This window comes from Chionomys nivalis, chromosome 4, assembly GCF_950005125.1.
Source record: "Chionomys nivalis chromosome 4, mChiNiv1.1, whole genome shotgun sequence".
NCBI lineage: Eukaryota > Metazoa > Chordata > Mammalia > Rodentia > Cricetidae > Chionomys > Chionomys nivalis.
The window spans coordinates 53,582,409-53,601,858 of record NC_080089.1 but is presented as its reverse complement, the minus strand read 5'-3'; the positions used below and the strand labels follow the sequence as shown (position 1 = coordinate 53,601,858).

General features: G+C 45.1%; 1 protein-coding gene across 3 annotated transcripts; it reads left to right on the top strand.

Annotated features, from left to right (window-relative positions):
- Positions 1-257: 257 nt before the first annotated feature.
- Skic8 (SKI8 subunit of superkiller complex) lies at positions 258-18,435 on the top strand. 3 transcript variants are annotated; one of them, XM_057767359.1, is made up of 11 exons: positions 258-307; positions 4,674-4,724; positions 5,475-5,502; positions 7,649-7,754; positions 8,085-8,257; positions 11,830-11,978; positions 12,165-12,258; positions 13,340-13,433; positions 15,351-15,443; positions 16,330-16,408; positions 18,163-18,435. In XM_057767359.1, exons 2-11 carry the CDS (start codon positions 4,713-4,715, stop codon positions 18,250-18,252), a joined length of 918 nt encoding a protein of 305 aa, XP_057623342.1. In that variant the 5' UTR covers positions 258-307; positions 4,674-4,712; the 3' UTR covers positions 18,253-18,435. The 3 variants fall into 3 exon arrangements, with proteins under 3 accessions (XP_057623342.1, XP_057623341.1, XP_057623343.1); XM_057767358.1 differs by lacking the exon at positions 258-307 and adding an exon at positions 308-410; XM_057767360.1 differs by lacking the exon at positions 258-307 and adding an exon at positions 1,315-1,335.
- The last annotated feature ends 1,015 nt before the right edge of the window (positions 18,436-19,450 follow it).

Here is a 19,450-nt window from a genome sequence, read left to right as displayed (position 1 = left end):
GAGGAAGAAGAAAAACAAAGAAGAAAAAAAAAACATTAAAAGGAAAGGAAAAAAAAACCCATTAAGTCATCAGAGAAACTTTCTGAAGCTGATTAGCAGGTGGCCATCCTGGGTGCGTGGCTTCTCCTCTCCCCGCCCACTCTCTAAACACGTGCCCGAGCACAAAGGTAGCAGGAGGGAAGGGGCGGGCGCTGTGCCTGCGGGGCCTGGATAAGCGGGGAGGCCACGCCCCTCCATTAGCTCATCCTTGAGCGCCGCGGTCGCGCCCCACTGACGTCAGACGTGCTGTGCCGCCGGCTGTGCAGTGGTGAGTTGGGGTGCTCGGCAGTTGGGATGGTGGTCGTTGGGGCTGCTGCCTGCCGGGGCGGGAAGGCGGGCGAACAAGGGAGGCTTGGAGGCCACTGCAGCAGGTTTGTTCACGGAGGCTCTAGGGGCTCTGGGGTGACTTCCATGACTGTTTACCCTGGCTATCCTGCGAGGCTCGAGTCCCGAGGGCAAACCGAAGGCCTGTTGGTGAACTCCTTTCGCATCCAGATAATGTTTTGTGCACCCCGGAAGTGAGGGCCAGCTTCTTTGCGGGGGAGGCCGTTTTCCTCTAGATAGAAGACTGTCTTAACACGAGTTCTCCAGTATTTATCCACGCTGTTAGGTAGCAAGCTTCACGTCAAGGCACACTTAGAAGTAGAGACTGAGTTATTTTTATTTCAAGTACCGCACGGTATTGTTCGTTACTTACATGCCTGAGGAACTTTCACAGAGATAAAGGTTAGTCTCTGAGAACACCGGGGAATGAGCATTTAATTCTAACTGGGAATTTTTTTCTAAAGAGGAAAGGTGGCATAAGAGGCCTCTTGGGGTCTCTTAGTTCTGAAATTACCTGTCATGAGATGTGTCTTAGCATGAACTATATAGCTTGTATTGACCTTCTAAGGGACGCTTCCCTCAACTGCTCTAAGCCACTCTTACCTTGCAAGGGAAAGAAGCTGGTAAGAATGCCGACTAGGTTAACGAAGGTTCCGCGACTAATCTGTATAATTTTTAAAATGGACCCAGTGCAGTACATCCTCAAAGGCTCGGCCTGACAGAATTGCACACCCTGTTTGGAGGGTAGCTTTTCCAAAGTTGGTTCCCTAGGCTGAGCAAAGTCTGTTATTTATTTATTTATTTATTTATTTATTTATTAATTAAAGATTTCTGCCTCCTCCCCGCTACCGCCTCCCATTTCCCTCCCCCTCCCCCAAACAACTCCCCCTCCCTCAGCAGCCCGAAGAGCAGTCAGGGTTCTCTGCCCTGTGGGAAGTCCAAGGTCCTCCCCCTCCATCCAGGTCTAGTAAGGTGAGCATCCAAACTGCCTAGGCTCCCACAAAGCCAGTACGTGCAGTAGGATCAAAACCCAGTGCCATTGTTCTTGACTTCTCAGCAGCCCTCATTGTCCGCTATGTTCAGCGAGTCCGGTTTTATCCCATGCTTTTTTCAGACCCAGTCCAGCTGGCCTTGGTGAGTTCCCGATAGAACATCCCCATTGTCTCAGTGTGTGGGTGCACCCCTCGTGGTCCTGAGTTCCTTGCTCATGCTCTCTCTCCTTCTGCTCCTCATTTGGACCTTGGGATTTCAGTCCGGTGCTCCAATGTGGGTCTCTGTCTCTGTCTCCTTTCATCGCCTGATGAAGGTTAATATTCAGGAGGATAACTATATGTTTTTCTTTGGGTTCACCTTCTTATTTAGCTTCTCTAGGATCACGAATTATAGGCTCAATGTCCTTTATTTATGGCTAGAAACCAATTATGAATGAGTACATCCCATGTATCTCTTTTTGGGTCTGGCTTACCTCACTCAGGATAGTGTTTTCTATTTCCATCCATTTGCATGCAAAATTCAAGAAGTCATTGTTTTTTACTGCTGAGTAGTACTCTAATATGTATATATTCCATACTTTCTTCATCCATTCTTCCATTGAAGGGCATCTAGGTTGTTTCCAGGTTCTGGCTATTACAAACAATGCTGCTATGAACATAGTTGAGCATATACTTTTGTTGTATGATAGGGCATCTCTTGGGTATATTCCCAAGAGTGGTATTGCTGGGTCCAGGGGTAGGTTGATCCCGAATTTCCTGAGAAACCGCCACACTGCTTTCCAAAGTGGTTGCACAAGTTTGCATTCCCACCAGCAATGGATGAGTGTACCCCTTACTCCACAACCTCTCCAGCAAAGGCTATCATTGGTGTTTTTGATTTTAGCCATTCTGACAGGTATAAGATGGTATCTTAAAGTTGTCTTGATTTGCATTTTCCTGATCGCTAAGGAAGTTGAGCATGACCTTAAGTGTCTTTTGGCCATCTGAACTTCTTTTCTTCTGTTGAGAATTCTCTGTTCAGCTCAGTGCCCCATTTTATAATTGGGTTGATTACAGTCTAGTTTCTTGAGTTCTTTATATATTTTGGAGATCAGACCTTTGTCAATTGCAGGGTTGGTGAAGATCTTCTCCCACTCAGTGGGTTGCCTTTTTGTCTTAGTGACAGTGTCCTTTGCTTTACAGAAGCTTCTCAGTTTCAGGAGGTCCCATTTATTCAATGTTGCCCTTAATGTCTGTGCTGCTGGGGTTATACATAGGAAGCGGTCTCCTGGCAAAGTCTGTTCTTGATCCACAAGCTAGCCCACCTGATTCAGGTCTCTTAGGATTGTTTAGGAATCGTGTTTTTCTTTCTTGAAAAGCCTTTGGCAGCCTTTTTGGTTTACCAGTTTGAGCCTGGATGCCTGAGGGGTATGGCCTGTTAGGCTGTCTGATAATGGAGCTGAAGGGATGGTGAATTTGGATTAGAAGAAAACTTGCACCCTTGTCTTGCTTAATTTGTCATTGAAATTTAGCATATAATCTCATTGTGAGTGCACACAATGAACATACAACATTAAGCTTTAAAGATCATGGCATTTCCATGTCAGGGTGTTGTAGTGAGATTTTCTTTTGTTGTTGTTTTTTGTTTTGAAACAGGGTTTTGGCCGGGCGGTGGTGGCGCATACCTTTAATCCCAGCCCTTGGGAGGCAGAGGCAGGCGGATCTCTGTGAGTTTGAGGCCAGCCTGGTCTACAAGAGCTAGTTCCAGGACAGGCTCCAAAGCTACAGAGAAACCCTGTCTCAAAAGAAAAGAAAAGAAAAGAAAAGAAAAGAAAAGAAAAGAAAAGAAAGGGTTTTGTCACACCACACCCAGGATTTGTACCTCCAAAGCCAGGATTGCAGCACATCCAGCAGGGTGTGTTTCAGTTTGTCACCGCCTGGCATCATGGCATCTCAGACTCCGCCGGCTCTTAGCACACAATGTGCTGATGAAGAGCCATGTGTGTCTTGCTGTCACAAGTTTCCTTTTCATGTTTTGACGGAGTTATTTTCCATGTGTAGACTCTGCCTGGGCTCTGTTGTGACCTCCTCACTCAATAATGTCTCTTTGTAAGCTTTAGTGACCTGTGCAGGGCGGTCAGTCTCCTGAGACCCCTGACACTGTTTTCCGTCTACGCTCGGCCTACAAGCCTACTCAATCTACAAGAAAGCGGGCTTTGGTGCCATGCCTTCTGTTTCTATGTTTCTCTGTCTGTTTATTAGAGATCCAGTGGTGAAGGTAACCTTCTGGCATGTTGGGGGAGTGTTATGCCGTGTTATCCAGTGCAGGAAAGCTGTGCTGAGTCCTACAGAGAAAATATGAATGTTAGGTAGTCTTTCTTTAGACTGAGTTCAATATTAGTGAATTATTAATGTATGGTCATACAAAATCACACAGAAAACATAGCTACATATTGAGCAGTTTACAAAAATGTGCCCCAGGGGCTTTCAGTGGCCTGCTTCTGTGTCTCTAGAGGAATGGTTCCTTATTGCCTGTTTGATGGTTTGTTCCATTGGTGGTGACCGAGAGCATAGCTGCTACGGAGAGTGAGAACATGCTGGGTTTTCTCCTGGAAAACAGCCAGAGAGAGGATTTACAGGTTTAACAAGTCTGCTAGCCATAGTGCTCAAAAATTGTTCAGACTTTGGGCAGGCAGCTCAGTGAGCAAATGCACTACTGCTAAGCCTGACACCCGAGCGTAATACCTGAGAAAGAACTGATCTCAGTTCTTTTGTCCCTTGTCCTCTACAGGCAAATGCACACATGCACACATACATGCAGATACAATGTGTGTGTATAATATTTAATCTTTAAAACTTTAGAACTTTAATGAAATTAAATCTTCATAAAGTAAATTAGGTCCATGTATAGCTAAGTCTTTGAAAACTTTGACTGTTCACCTTGTCCCACTGTTATATACATATCTGTAGGCTCTTCACGGCATTTTTGATTGAGACCACCCTGTGTCATTGCATGTAAGAACGTTGGACTTCTGTGTTTGCTTTCTATGTTGAACAAAATTTAAAATGAAGTGGGCCAATAATTCTGTCTCTGAGAAGTAGAAAGGAACATTTTGGTCACCCTCTGTAGTCAGAGTTGGGGGAAAGAATCCATGGCTGGAGGCAATGCGTATTACTTGGCTCCCTGGGAGAAAGATCACACACCACATGTTAGTGTTTGTGATGGGACCCCGGGGACTGATCCATAGAGAGGTGTCACAACCTTGGTGAAGAAGAACCCTTGTAGCCTCCTTGTGCTGATAGCATCATCTTACCAAAACCCTGGCATTCTTTTCACAGGGCTGACTGGCCTTCAGGTCTTCATCCTTGGTTAAGGAAATGACCAACCAGGTAAGGGCTGAGAGGAAAAACTGGTCATTGGGAAGTTCAAGCCCAGTAGATTGTCTGGGTGTATGGTTAGGGAAACTAGTGTTTAATTCTTGTTCTGTTCCCAAAGACATGGATGACTTTGAGTACCTGCTCCTCTCAGGGTTGGTGCATTAGTAAAATGCACCACATTAAGATTAGTTTATACACCTTTGCCACAGTTTAGAGGGGGACTGAGGAAGTTTAACAGAATTTATACGTAAAAGTAAAAGTTGAAATAGGAGCTAGGTCAGTAAGCACCATTAGGATTAGGGACAAAGCTAACTACATGTATGGGATGTATGGTCTCCTACAACTATGAAAAGCAGGCTGAAAACAGATCTCAGCTTCCTCCTGATCAGAGCTGAAGAAAGCGTAACTTACTGGTCTTACACTGGGTTTGGGCTGGGGAGGGGCTGGTCTGTTGTAGTCGGGTGTGATGCTGCACACCTATAGTGGCAATACTAAGGGTGAAGCAGGAAGATCGATGCAAGTTTAGTGTGAGCTTAGGCTTCCTAGAGTTTGAAGCCAGTCCTGGCTACCTAGGAAGCCCCCACCTCAACAAACAAGATGAAGAACTGAGTCTTCTCTGCTGTAGCTATACAAGTCTTTCATGAGTAGCACCAAGGATTGTGTAGGATGGTCGAGGAAGTAGTGACGGTCTCACTTGGAGTGCTGGAGGGAGGGGCTGCAAGAGCACAGAAGTCTGAGTATCCCTGTTCTGTTCTTTTGTAGTACAGTATTCTCTTCAAGCAAGAGCAAGGTAAGGAGGCAAATTCTTTTGTGGGGAAAAATGTATCCTTTTTGGCTTAAGATTTTATTATACCAACTAGACAGAGATCTTTGCAGAATTTGCTATGGTAGCCAAAAAACAAATACACTTAATCAAAAAGTAAAATAATTATTTGGGTCTGTTGGAGCAGGCCTGTAATCCCAGATACTAAGGAAGTTAGATAGGAGGATTGTGAGTTCAAGGCCAGTCTAGACAGTGTTGTGAGACCTTGTCATAACATAAAAAGTGAGAAGAGGGCTGGAGTACAGCTCAGTGGTGCAGCACTTGCCTCACGTGTACAGGCCAATCCCAGTGTAAGAAATAACTAAACATATGAAAAGGAGCTGCAAAGAAAGGGAGGAGTCAGAGGGCATGGAGAACTTCCACCCGCGCATGGTGTGATGCTGAGCTTCCCGGCTGCCAGGGTAGAAAGAAGCAATATTTTGAACCTCAGAACCCTGTTGGTGTCTACACTGCTGGGGAGCTGGGCTTGAACCTGGCCCTGAGAATTCAGTATGGAGCCTCTGCATAGCTTCCTCCACTTACAGGTGCAGGAGCTCTTTTAGAGGGCATTTGTCTCTCTGTAAAAGCAGAGGGTGGGACAGTGACAGCTCTGTCCAGGCACTTGAGTGCGTGATGAGGCGGTGGTGGAAATGGGGGCAGGGGGCAGGAGGACAGCTTGAGGACTGGCTCCCTAGTGAGACAGACCTGCACAGGAGCAGCCTTGGGGGCTTATAAGCATCTAATAGAAAAGCTCTTCCGGGCTGGGGAGATGGCTCAGAGGTTGAGAGCACTGCCTGCTCTTCCAAAGGTCCTGAGTTCAATTCCCAGCAACCACAAGGTGGCTCACAACCATCTGTAATGAGGTCTGGTGCCCTCTTCTGGCATGCAGGCATACACACAGACAGAATATTGTAAACATAATAAATAAATATTAAAAAAAAAAAAAGAAAAGCTCTTCCACTCCAAATCGGTGACATTTAGGTAGTCCAAAGTTTCAGCCCAATGCATTTCCCGCTAGTTAACTAGTCAGCTGTTGAGATGTGTCAGGCAATAGCTCTGCATGAAGCTGGCGTCATCCAGGTGGCAATCTTAGCAGGCTTGGGTCTAGTGAGGAGTATAAGGAAGCTGTGACAACAGATTTTTAAATTTAAATTTAATCCCTCTAGATTCGTGGTTTGGAAAGATAGCCTTTAAGAATTGTAACCAGGCATAGATAAGATAAAGCCTCTGTGTATACTTATCCTGTTTAATAGATGCATTCCAGCCTTGCAGTTTCTACAGTATAGCTCACAAAATATGTAGCTCCCAGACTTAGACTGCATGTGGACTTCAGTTAGTATCTTGAGTTTGAATCCTAGCCCTGCCCCCTCTTGGCTTCTTGCCTTTTGGTGAGCTACAAGGCAACTCCAAGCCTCCCATTCCTTATTTGTGAAATGAAAATTATCTTTTGGGGGGGGATGGGGGAAGTTCAATACTGGGGATCAAATCCAGGGCCCTGCCCATTCTAGGCAAGTACTCCACCATTGAGTTGTGTCCAAAGCTCTTGTTTTTTGAAAAAGGATTTCACTGGTAACTCAGGTTGGCCTTGAGCTCACTGCCTAGCCTCATGATTCTCCCACCTCTGTCTAAGTGCTGCAGTGTGGTCATAGGTCATCACAGGTATGAGCTTGGCAGGACCTCATAAAGGCAGCAACACTTAGGGAAGGATTCATCTAGTAAGTGACTCATTAAGTTTATGGTAAGTGACACCTCATACATTTTTAGACCAGTACTGTCTGTAGAACTCTCTCGGTTTTCAAAGGCCTCTGAGCACAGCTCCAGTCAAATTTAGGCCCTCGGGAAGGGGAGATCCCCACTCAGGTACTTTGGTCAACTGATTGCTGTTCTAGTCTGATTGATGAGTCAGACTGATGTGTTTGGAGTCTCGTCCTGCTTTCCTTCTTGAAAACTTATGTTTTAGGGTAAGAGGCCAAAACGAAACAAGAACCACAGTAAACACTTTATGGAGAGTGCCTGGTGGGTGCGTGAAGAAAAAGGCAGAAGTGGACATTGCCTCAGAGTTATCAGCTTGCTTTATCACATTGAATGTCGGAGTTGTGTGTATAGAAACTAACTGAAGCCCTTCCCATTCTAGCCCACGATGATGCCATTTGGTCAGTTGCCTGGGGGACAAACAAGAAGGAAAACACTGAAACTGTGGTCACAGGATCCCTGGATGACCTGGTGAAGGTCTGGAAATGGTGAGCACCTATCCCCTTTCAAAATTTGGGACAAGGATTTTGCTTCTGGGCTCCCAATTGCTATAAGGAAAGCATTGATTTTCTGGGCAAGAAAGCAATAGCAACATAGTAGCTTCAAAACAACAGCTTATTTTTTCTTGTTTGGTTTCCTGTTATTTGGAATTAAAACTCTGTGTGGTGGGGGTCCCCAGAGTTAAATCTGACGACCTTCTGTGTTCAATGCTCAGGTTTCTGCATCTCATTGACCATTAGTTGGTAATATCCAGGGACACAGAAGTTCTGATGCCAGTAGAGTATGCTGTGTGTAAAGAATCATTTCTGTCCCTCTAGGCGTGAAGAGAGGCTGGAGCTACAGTGGAGCCTGGAGGGACATCAGCTGGGCGTGGTGTCTGTGGACATCAGTCACACCCTTCCCATTGCTGCATCCAGCTCTCTTGATGCTCATATTCGTCTCTGGGACTTGGAGAATGGCAAACAGATAAAGTCTATAGATGCAGGACCCGGTAAGAACTTTACTTTAGGGAAATCAGACCTTTTAGGGATAGAGTATCTCTAGTTCAGGACTGTAGTCACTAATCCAATCCTAATGTCATTGTAATCATGCAGGGGTATTATACCAAGTGATAAGCATACGCTGGAAACAACCTTACATTATTTCAGGCCAAGTTTTGCTACCAGATGAGTTGTAGTGCTTTACTTAGGGAAAAACCAAACAAAACCCACTTTCTGGATTTCAGAATTGACAGTTTGGGGTTGTGGAGCTGTGGCGGCTCTGCCAGCGCTTCTTACTGCCTCATGGAAGCCTCAGGTCTGACGAGTAGTTATCTCTTAGTTATGGTCAAAGTGCCTGGGCTCTAGGGTGGTACATAGAGAGGAAGAAGCAAGTTTTGTTTTGTTTTTTTAAAGTGCTGTGGAGCAGTGCTCTCAGCCTTGTTGAGCATTATCTGAGTTAGTAAGGGGCTGTTTTACTGGACTAGATTTGGGAAGAACGAACAGTATGATATTTCAGGATTCTTTTTAGCCTCCTGTTCACTTAAAATGCCTGTGTGGTTCTCATAGCAAAGCCTGTTCTGTGCGGTGGGCAGTGATCTCCAGACATGTAGAGAGCTTGGCATCACTCCACGCATGTCTTTGTGGGTTGATTATGAAAGAGCTGCTCAGGTTCTTGGGGGAACTGATTCCCAACAGACTTGCCTTCTTCCGGCTCATCTCCTAACTGCTGTAGACCCTTATATTGCATAGAATGGAGGCTCCAGGGCTCATAAGGAGGCATTGCAGTCTAGGGACTGGGTGCCTTTCTCATCACTGCATCACGGTGTAAGAGGGTGAGGCTGGAGCTGGAGGGATGGTTCAGAGGTTAAAGGCTAGGCTCACAACCACAAATATAAGAGTGTGAGGCTAGGAGGCTGGAGAGATGGCTCAGACGTTAAGAGCACTGACTGTTCTTCCAGAGGTCGTGAGTTCGATTCCCAGCAGCCATGGTGGCTCACCATCTGTAATGAGATCTGGTGCCCTCTTCTGGTGTGCAGACATACATGTGTACAGAGTGCAGTATATATAATACATAAATAAATCTTAAAAAAAAAAAAAAAACAAGAGTGTGAGACTAAAATGTGTACCTGGAAAAAGCCACTCAGATACTTTCTGATTTCCAAGATGGCTGTCCATACTCTTCTCTGCTTGCAGTATTTGTGGAGAACAGGGGTCTCCAGCCATCCTGCAAAACCTGTTAGCACCCTGAGCATAGGGAGCATTAGAAAGAGAGAATTGGATCTATTGCTGCTTTTAAAGAATATTTTTATTACGTTATTTGTGTGTGTGACCGCATGTATGTGTGAAAGTCAGAGGCTTACTTATTGTGGGAGTCAGTTCTTCCGTGTGGGCCTGGGACTTGAGCTCAGATCATCAGGTTTGGTGGTGGGTGCCTTTGGCCTGCTGCCACTTTCTCATCTTGGGTGCCTGCACCTCCTCAGGACAGTGACGCTGGCTAATATGTAATTGCTGTGTCCTTATGTACATCCCATGTGAAGAAACGAGTCTGCATCAGTTCCAAGTAAAACGTTCTATATGTGTCCAGCTTGCTTTTTCTTCTACTGGGTTGTTTTTGTTATGTCTTAGGGGTTGCCTTTTTTTGCGTTTTGGTGTTTCACATTTTTGAGACAAAGTCTTACCGTGTAGCTCAGACTGGCCTCAAAGGCATGGCTGCTGCTTCTGCTCAGCTTCCCAAGTGCCAAAGTGCCAAGCATAAGATAACTGTTATGACAGATATTGAAAAGAATAAAGACGATGGATGTGCTTTCGGGTGGGGTGATCTAGTCAGAACTAGTTCAATTCAAAACTAGCTGAGTTCTTCAGGTAAGTCTGGGTTTACTGAACCTAGGGAAAGCAGACTTCCTTGAAAATGTACCACCACAAAAGGTACAGAAAGAGTGGAGAGAGGAAGTCCTGATCTTGAAGAAGAAAGTGAAAATGGAAAAGGTGAAGCTGGAGAAAGGACCCCGTGAATGGCGTTCAGTCACTGACATGAGGAAGAGCAAAGGTGACAGTGTAGAGACCCTGTGCATCACACCCAAAATGCCCACGGGAAGAGGAAAGCAACCCTTGGTGGGGAGGAACTCAGGGTTTGGAATAGACATTCACTCTGCAAGTATTAAGGTTAAGGCTTAGAGTGCAGGTTTTGATGCGGGATAAACATGGTTTCTGTTTTGTGCCTGAAGATATCTGGTAGTAAAGGATCTGTATTGCAAAGCAATTAGTAGAAATGTGTCCAAATAACTTGGAAGAATCATTTTATGAAGCTTTGAGAAATAAAAGTAGGGGTTTCTGCTAACCATTTTCTCTGTAAATAGCTAATTATAATTGAATTTTTAAAAACATACTTCTTGGGCCTGGAGAGATGTCTAGGCAGTTAAGAGCACTGACTGTTCTTCCAGAGGACCCACATGGCACCCATATGGCGGCTCACAACTGTCTGTAACTCCAGTTCCAGGGGACCTGACACGTTCACACAGACATACATGCAGACAAAACATCAATGTACATAAAATAAAAATACAGTTTTAAAAATTATCTTTTTGCCGGGCGGTGGTGGCGCACGCCTTTAATCCCAGCACTTGGGAGGCAGAGGCAGGCGGATCTCTGTGAGTTCGAGACCAGCCTGGTCTACAAGAGCTAGTTCCAGGACAGGCTCCAAAACCACAGAGAAACCCTGTCTCGAAAAACCAAAAAAAAAAAAAAAAAAAATTATCTTTTTTTAAAAAGCCATACTTCTTCTTGGACCTGACATAAGCTGGTGTGTTAGGGTTGTCTAAAGGAACAGACTTCATAGAACAAATATAGTCTTCATTGTTTTTGTTTTCAGAGAGTATCTTAGTTTTATTTTTTGTATTTATGTCTAAATTTATTTTTTATTTTATTTATTATTAAAATTTCCCTCCCCCCACTCCCCACCCACCCCAACTCCCTTCTCCCTCTCTCTCCAGTCCAAAGAGCAGTCAGGGTTCCCTGCCCTGGGGAGTTTTCATTGTTTTTAAAGTGTTTGGAGTTTCATCCATGTTATAGCAGAGATTGTTGCCTTTTGTTGACAAGCAGTATTCTCTTATAAGGATGTACCACATTCCCCTCCGCGTTGGCCAGGTGATGTTGTTTGGCTCTTTACACTCGGAGCTGTGTATGATAAAGCTGCTGTGGAGACGAGTGTGTGAGTCTGTGTGTGTGCTTTCACTCCTCCTGGGGAGCTCCCAGGAGTGGACTTGAGTATCGTGCTGTCTGTTTCTTCCTAAGAAACCGCCAGACTGGTTTTCAGAGTGGCTGTCCCAGTTTCCGTGGCTACCAGAGTATGGAGAGTCTGATTTCTCACGTCCTTGTCAGTTGTGGGTGTTGTTCAGCTGGTTTTATTTTTAAAAAATATTTAAGAATCTCTTAAACTTGGTAAAAGAATTAGAATCTTTACAGCATGGTTTCCTGACTCAGAACACTTTCTCAAGTTTAAAGACTGGCATTTGATCCCACTATAGTTTGTGAAACTCAGGTCGAATTCTTTCTCACCAGGCATTCTCCTTTACTTCTTTTCCAGTGGACGCCTGGACTTTGGCCTTCTCCCCTGACTCCCAGTATCTGGCCACCGGAACGCACGTGGGGAAAGTGAACATTTTTGGTGTGGAAAGTGGGAAAAAAGAATATTCTTTGGACACTAGAGGAAAATTCATCCTCAGTATTGCATATGTAAGGAAAACTCACTGTTGGGTCTTTAGCGGTGGTGCTCTGCTCAGACCCTCCCGTGCCTGCTAGGCTGCTGTCTATTGCTGGGCTTTGCTGGCAGCTGGTGTGAACTGAGATCTGCAGGATGGCTTGTGTGCAGAAGGGACAGGTTAACCGAATCGTCTCAAACCACCCATCTCTCCTCAACAGAGTCCTGATGGAAAATACCTGGCCAGTGGAGCCATAGACGGAATCATCAATATTTTTGATATTGCAACTGGAAAGCTTCTGCATACGCTGGAAGGTATCCACAACTCCTCCTTCTCTTTTGCACTCACTGGATGGATTATCAGGCCACAAAGCAAGAATGCTCCTTTTGTTAAAATATTAATCTAAATTACTTTGATCTCTGTTGGCAAAATGAAGTGCCACCATGTGTTAGACTTAGCACTGTGGTTTCAATCTGGAAACAATAGTTCTTAATACTTTTTAGTGACATAGGTTACTTTTTATTTATGTGTGTGTGTTCTCCTTTTTCCTTATGAGCCTTGTGATTGGAAGGCTGCTGCTTTTTTGTGCTCGTGTGATGTCATGATGACAACATTTGTGCCCATCTCCACACTGTGGGGAGGACAGAGCAGGAGACAGACTGCTCCTCTCGTGTCTGATTTTGAATTATAACTAAGTGCATCTGTCGCCTCAATTTATCTTTTACCCAACAGCAAAAGATTTGGTAGAGAAATAATGTTACTTTTATTTGTGGGACCTTACAAATCAGATCAGCCTGTATTTCCATATATGGCCATATTTGTAGCAGAGGGTTTCTGTGGTTTTATTTTGAGACAGTGTGACCCTGAATGTCCAGAAATTCACTATGTAGACCAGGCTGGCCTCAATTTGGAGATCTGCTTGCCTCTGCCTCCCAAGTGCTGGGACAAAAGGCACGTGCCATCACCCAGCTAGTTTTGCCTTTTAAGGTCTGTATGTGTGTACATACAAGCGTACATACTTACAGTGGCAAGATTTCAGATCCCTTGGAGCCAGAGTTACAGGTAGTTGTGAGCTGCCAGCTGTGGGTGCTAGGAACTGAGCTTAGGTTCTCCGAGAGTACATGAGCATACATGCTCTTAACCACAGAGACCTCCCTCCAGTCCCCAAGGATTTTTGTTTTGTTTTTTAGCAGTGTATGTTGAGGCCCAGCTGATTAGAGAAGGGAACTAAGAAGAGATGGCTCCAGGAAAGAGGTTGGAGTCCTGTGGGAGTGCAAGAAGGGTCTAGTCAGTACCTTCTTCTCTGACTGAAACCTCAGGGTCATTCCAGCTCAGGGACCAGTGGTCATGAAAGGGCACAGTTAGCAGGAAGCTAACAGCTTTTCTGAATTTCAGGCCATGCGATGCCCATTCGCTCCTTGACCTTTTCCCCCGACTCCCAGCTCCTCGTCACGGCTTCCGATGATGGCTACATCAAGATCTATGATGTGTGAGTTACCTTTTCAAGAGTAAAGATCTCAGCAACAGTGACAGGAGCCAGTCCTGTCCCCTTACTGATAGGAGCCACTCTAGGAATTTGCTGCCTACTCTCATGGCCATAAGTCAGCTATGATGCTTTGGACTTCCCAGTCATTCCTTCCCCCTGCCAGCCCCTCCTGCTGGAACTTAGAGTGTGTCCCCAGGGTTTGTGTGGATGAAGTGTGCATCTGTCTAATCCTGGCAGGACTAGACACTGCTGCTCTTTGTCAGGCAGTCAGATGTTCTGGCTCCCTGGGATACAATTTTCTGGGTAGATATGTAGTATACAGCTGAGGAAATGGAGGTCTGGCTGTAGCTGGCCTAGAGTGACAGTCCTGCTTTCAGCAGATATGCAGGCTGGCTTCTGGTTAGGGAAGCCCCCAGCTGTCCCATAGGTCTAGGTGGGGAGCCTTTTGAGATATGTTCTGGACTGATGGCATAGGACTGGGCAGATTGCCTGTGTGCCCAGCTCCACATTGAGGGCCTGCGCGCCCGTCTGTTGTCCCCACCCCCACCCCATTCTTATACCACAGCTGTTGCCAGTATGTGCCTTGTACTACCCTGGGTTTAATAATTAGCCTCCTGCTAAGTGTGCCTCTAGCTGATCGTTCTCCAGTTCCTTACACACTTCTCACCCCAACATGTGCTTTGTCATAACTCTATATCCATGTCCTTTCGTGGGCCTCCATGAGCTGTTTGAGTTTTAATTCTGCAATCAGAAGAGCACGCTGCTTTTGACATTACTGATGGGAGAACGCTCGGGCCATGAGAAGAGACTGAAAGTCACATGTGCTTGTTGGCAATAGAGTCAGCATAGGAGCAGCACATTTGGGGTATCTCCCTCTGCTAGCTCTCACTGCTGCTCTTCCATGACCTCCCAAGAGCTGTTGAGGCAGCATGACGTAGTACCTCCCTAGTAATAATGAACCTCAGGATTTCTTACGCTCTTGGGGGTCCAATGAATCCTGCAAGGACCGCCTCTGCTCTCTGTAACCAAGGCTTGTTTCTAGGGGCAGAATTGCTGACCTCAGGCCCAGGGTGCCTCTCCTGTCATAGGCATTGGTTTCCCAGGAGAGGTGGATGGCTCAGCAGTTAAGAGCACTTGCCAGTCTTCCAGAGTTTGTTCCCAGTACCCACGCTGGTGTTCACAATTCCTTCTAACTCCAGCTCCAAGGGTTTATGTCCCCTTTTGGACTCCATGGGCACCTGCACACAGATGGAACACACACATAATTTTTTTTTCCAAAATAAAAGAAACATAAAAATGGTTGTAGGAATTGGGCCTAGCTTGGATTTTTTGTTTGTTTGTTTGTTTGTTTGGCTTTTTAAGGTTTTTTTGTTTTGTTTTGCTTTGATGGGGTTTTGTCACCTTATTTTTGGTTTTGACAGGGTCTCACTATATAGTCCTAACTGGCCTGGAACTTGATATGTATAACAAGCTGGCCTCTAAATCACAGAGCTCTACCTTTTTCTGCCTCTTCGAATGCTGGGATTAAAGGCATGTGTCACCATGCCCAGCTGCCTGCCTTGTTTTTGACTAGGTCACAAGTGCTCTATGGAGCCACATGCATTATATGCTTGCTGCTTTCCTGTCACATGGGAAAGGTCCTATTGCAGAGGGTCCTATGGCTGATCACCTCTGCTGCTCAGAGTCCGCATCTGGGAATTGGCTGAGCCATTTCTAGCCTCCAAGCTCTAGATATTTTTAACTTAATGCTGCTATAGAAATGTGTGCGGTGTTTGATGCTACTTGACTGAAAATGGAATTTATTACATATGGTCATCCTGTTATCATACCCAGCCATGTGAGCAGAGCCAATAGTTCACTAACCAATTCAGCAATTAGCAAATTAACATCTCCATTCTGTTTGAATCTTTCTTCTTCCAGACAACATGCCAACTTGGCTGGCACACTGAGTGGCCACGCATCCTGGGTGCTGAATGTTGCCTTCTGCCCTGATGACACTCACTTTGTCTCCAGGTACGTAGGAGTCTTAAGTTTCTAAAACGCTTGCTGGGGAAGGCAGTCTTCTGGTAATATATCTTAACACCGAGAGAGTACATTACATGACTTTTTTTAACATCGGGGGGGGGGGGCTGGAGGGATGACTGAGCAGTTTAAGAGTGCTGACCCTTTGGTTTCCAGCTCACAACGATCTGAAACTCCAGTTCCAAGGGATCCCATGCCCTGTTTTGGCCTACTAACATACATTCAGACAAAATAAGCAAAGAAAATTTAAACCTATTTAAAATAATAAAATAAAATTTAAATTGCCCAGGCCAGGCATGGAGGCACAGTCCTTAATCCCAGCCCTAGAGAGGCCAGAGGCAGGTGGATCTGTCTTGGTGAATTCAAGGCTAGACTAGTCTACAAAGTAAGCTCATAGATAGCTAGACTTATGTAGTAAGGTGCTGTCCAAAAGTCGTCTTTGTTTACTTTAGCTTTTAAAGGGCTTCACTGTTGTTTTTAAGCAATGAATAAAGATACTCTTTTAAACTATTGAAATCTTAGATTTTTTTTAAAAGTCTAGATTCTACTTACTGTCTTGACATATCCCTGTGTTCCAAGAGGAACTTAGAATATGCTGATCTGCCTATAAAATGTGTTTATGGATGCCAATAATATCTAGGGCCCTAGAGGCCGAGGAGTTTCAGAAGGGTATTTGACACTTCACCAGACCTCCCTCTTATCCAGAAAAGGGTAGATAAGCTTGAAGCACCTAATGATGGTGAGGAGGCAGTCATCTGGTCACACCTGGACTGAGCTCTTGTCTAGCAATAAGGGGTCCTCTAAAGGCAGAGGTGTTGGACTACAAAAGAGTGTAGACTACGTCAGTTTCTGGTTCTAACATTTGCTTTCCAAACAGTTCATCTGACAAAAGTGTAAAGGTTTGGGATGTTGGAACAAGGACCTGTGTTCACACCTTCTTTGATCACCAGGATCAGGTATGGAATAAGAAGCGTGTCGGTGTCTTTGTGTTCAGCTTACTGGCACACTCCTTTACTAGCCTTTCTGTTGGAGTTAAGACTGGTAGAACCCTGGGACATATTAGCCTTGTGACCATGAGGCATATCTGCTACACATACATGGTAAACACAGAACTGACCACACCCCTTCTTTAAAATTATACACCTAAGCCTGGAACCCTTTTATGGGTGCTTCTAAAAGAGCCTTTCTCTTTGGAAAGTTTCATTGCTTAACATAATCATCATTTACATTTTTGGAATTATCCAGGGATGTAATTTTTTTTTTTAATATAGAGGCTACAGCTTGTAATGATAGTGTTAAGCCTGGTTTCCATCTTAAGAAGACTGTCTTTATCTTTGTAAGGTGAATGGGAAATAGTAACATTGCTGTAGGTCCTTCTTGATCCTTACTGTTCTTAAGACTGCCGTGGGGAACCTTAAAGTGCCACCGGTGAGCTGAGGGCCGTGATCCGTGCCTGTCATCCACAGTGACAGCTTCTTTGCCTGGTCACAGTCTCAACTGTGAAAGAAGTGGATTCTGATTTAGTCAGTGTCACGTAGGCCTAAGACTCCTTTCCTTTTTCCCTTTCTTGAACAAGGGGAAGGGATTTTTTAAACAATCACGCACTTTAGCCCAGACTGGCCTTGAACTTTCTGCAGTTCTCCTGCTGGGATTACAGGTGTGAACCACCTTGCCTGGCTAAGAGTACTTTTCTCTCCTGCATGTTGTCATCATTGCTGTCTCAGCAGCTCCAAGTAGCAAGGGTTTAGACTCCAGAGGACAGAGAAACTAGCAGCATGAAAATTCAGATGTTCCGAGCAACAAAGCAGCCTTTAATATATTTGAATACTTTTAAAGGTCTTACACATTCTTTCTTTTTGAGTACATCTTACGGTTAACTAACAATTATTCATGCTGCTTTGTATTTATCTTAAATTATTGTAGTGAAGCCAGGTGGTGGTGGCGCACGCCATTAATCCCAGCACCTGGGAGGCAGAGGCAGGTGGATCTCTGTGAGTTCGAGGCCAGCCTGGTCTACAAGAGCTAGTTTCCAGGACAGGCTCCAAAGCTACAGAGAAACCTTGTCTCAATATATATATATTATATCTCAGAGAGGCTAAAGAGTTGAGTCTCAGTAGCCCGCTATTGACTTCCAGCATTTTAAGTCCTAACTCTGTTGCTTATTGTGTGAGGTTCTTGTTATGGTGTTTCTGAGAAAGATGTTTGGAATGGAAGTGAGGCCCTTCTATGGACTGAAACCAAGGCTAGCCTCCAATCTCAAGGTGAGGGTGACAGTCGACCACACAGACTGTGATTCCTAGTAATCACAAAGTTAACTCACCACATCCTTTCTAAGAGGAAATATGAAGCTACTAATTCAAGCACAGTCAAAAAAAAAAAAAAAAGTCAGCAATGCTCAGTACCATGTTGTCTGGTTCCCGGGTAATGGTTGATCGGGTGGGGCTAGGCACAGGAGGAAGGTGAGTGGTTTGCAGTTTTGCCTACAGGCTTCTCCTGGGAGCATAGTGCTGGGCCTAGGCGGAATCACTTCATGGCATTAGGTAGCCTTTGAAAGGACAGCAGTTTGTTGCATTTTAGAGAGGGAGGCTAGGCTCCATCACTGCTGGCCTCATGCTAGTCTAGAAGCAGGAGAAGAAAAGAACGGTGTCCATCCTTTTAGCATTCCTTACCAAAATACAGGAATTAGAATGCTTTTTGTTTCTATTTGCAGGTTTGGGGAGTAAAATACAGCGGAAATGGATCAAAAATTGTGTCTGTTGGAGATGACCAGGAAATTCACGTCTATGACTGCCCAATTTAAACACCAGCGTCTTCAAGGCCAGTGAGTGCCACAGAGTATGCAGGGTTGTGACATTCCTTGCCTTCTTAGGCACACTTAAAATACAGCATATATTGTAGTAAATTTTGTAACTACAGTATAAAGTTTTTCCTGTTTTATTGGAAATGTTGCTCATATTTTAATGTAAATAAAGCATTCTTAATGCAAGCACCTGCATTTGTGAACGCGCTGCTTGCTCTTTTCCTGCCCCTGTCCCTGGAGAAGAGTGTGAACCGGCATTGTTAGTGATGGGAGCAGAGATCCAGGTGCTCACTGTTCCTGGGTGACTCGTGAAGTGCCATGAGCTCCCTCAGGCTGTCCTAAACACACCACCCTGCATCAGAATGGAGTTCTGAAGGAAACATTCTGGAGTTCTGCCTGCCTGGGGATCCTTCTGTGTGACAGACTTAAAATGCTCTCTTGGCCATGCCCTCATTTCCCCGTTCTTCCTGAGAGGTCCGCCCTACTGGCAGCCTGCCTTAACCACTGCAGGCTCAAGACTGGCAGAAGGCTGAATGCTGTCCTGCCTCAGACTAGAGTTCTAGCACCTTTGCCGCTTCTGCAGTCTCCTCCAGACAGGGTCTGCAGGGTAATGGGGAAGGCTTAAGGGTTAACATCCTGGTGAAACTGCCTGCTCGCGCTGTGCTCATCCTCAGACCCAGCTCTCTAGACCAGTCGATTATTATTATTATTATTATAATATTATTATTATTATTATTATTATTATTATTATTATTATTATGCTGGATTATTTCCCATCTCCACCCTGCTCACCCTCTTATAGCTACTGTCCTGTTTGCTGTGTCTCCTCAGACAGCTCTCCACCCCCACAGTTCAGAGGCTCCCCCATTCCCTTCTGCTCTTCCCCACTTCTCTAGCCCTCCATTGCAGTTTACCCCAACTTCTGCACTCATCCCATTCCCCAAATGAAAGTTCCCCAGGAGAAAGATCATTCCTTCTGTCTACCAGTGTGAGACAGGCTGGCACTTAACACTGTTGATAGTCAAGAAAAGAAAAGGCAAAGCCATTTGTCTCTCATAGCAGCTCAATTTTAATTTTAAAGTGACAAATGTACAGGTGGGAAGGTTAAGCGACACCCTGCAGATCTGAACACAGTTGTGTCCCATCGCAAGCTAAACAAGCTCTCCAGCAGCGACTAGGGCTCAGCACAGGAACAGCA

Bases quoted from the DNA above. Each gene is read 5' to 3' on its own strand.
- Skic8 (XM_057767359.1), top strand. The intron at 8,258-11,829 runs GTAAGAACTTTA...CTTCTTTTCCAG, and splicing joins GTCTATAGATGCAGGACCCG to TGGACGCCTGGACTTTGGCC. The intron at 16,409-18,162 runs GTATGGAATAAG...TTCTATTTGCAG, and splicing joins TCTTTGATCACCAGGATCAG to GTTTGGGGAGTAAAATACAG.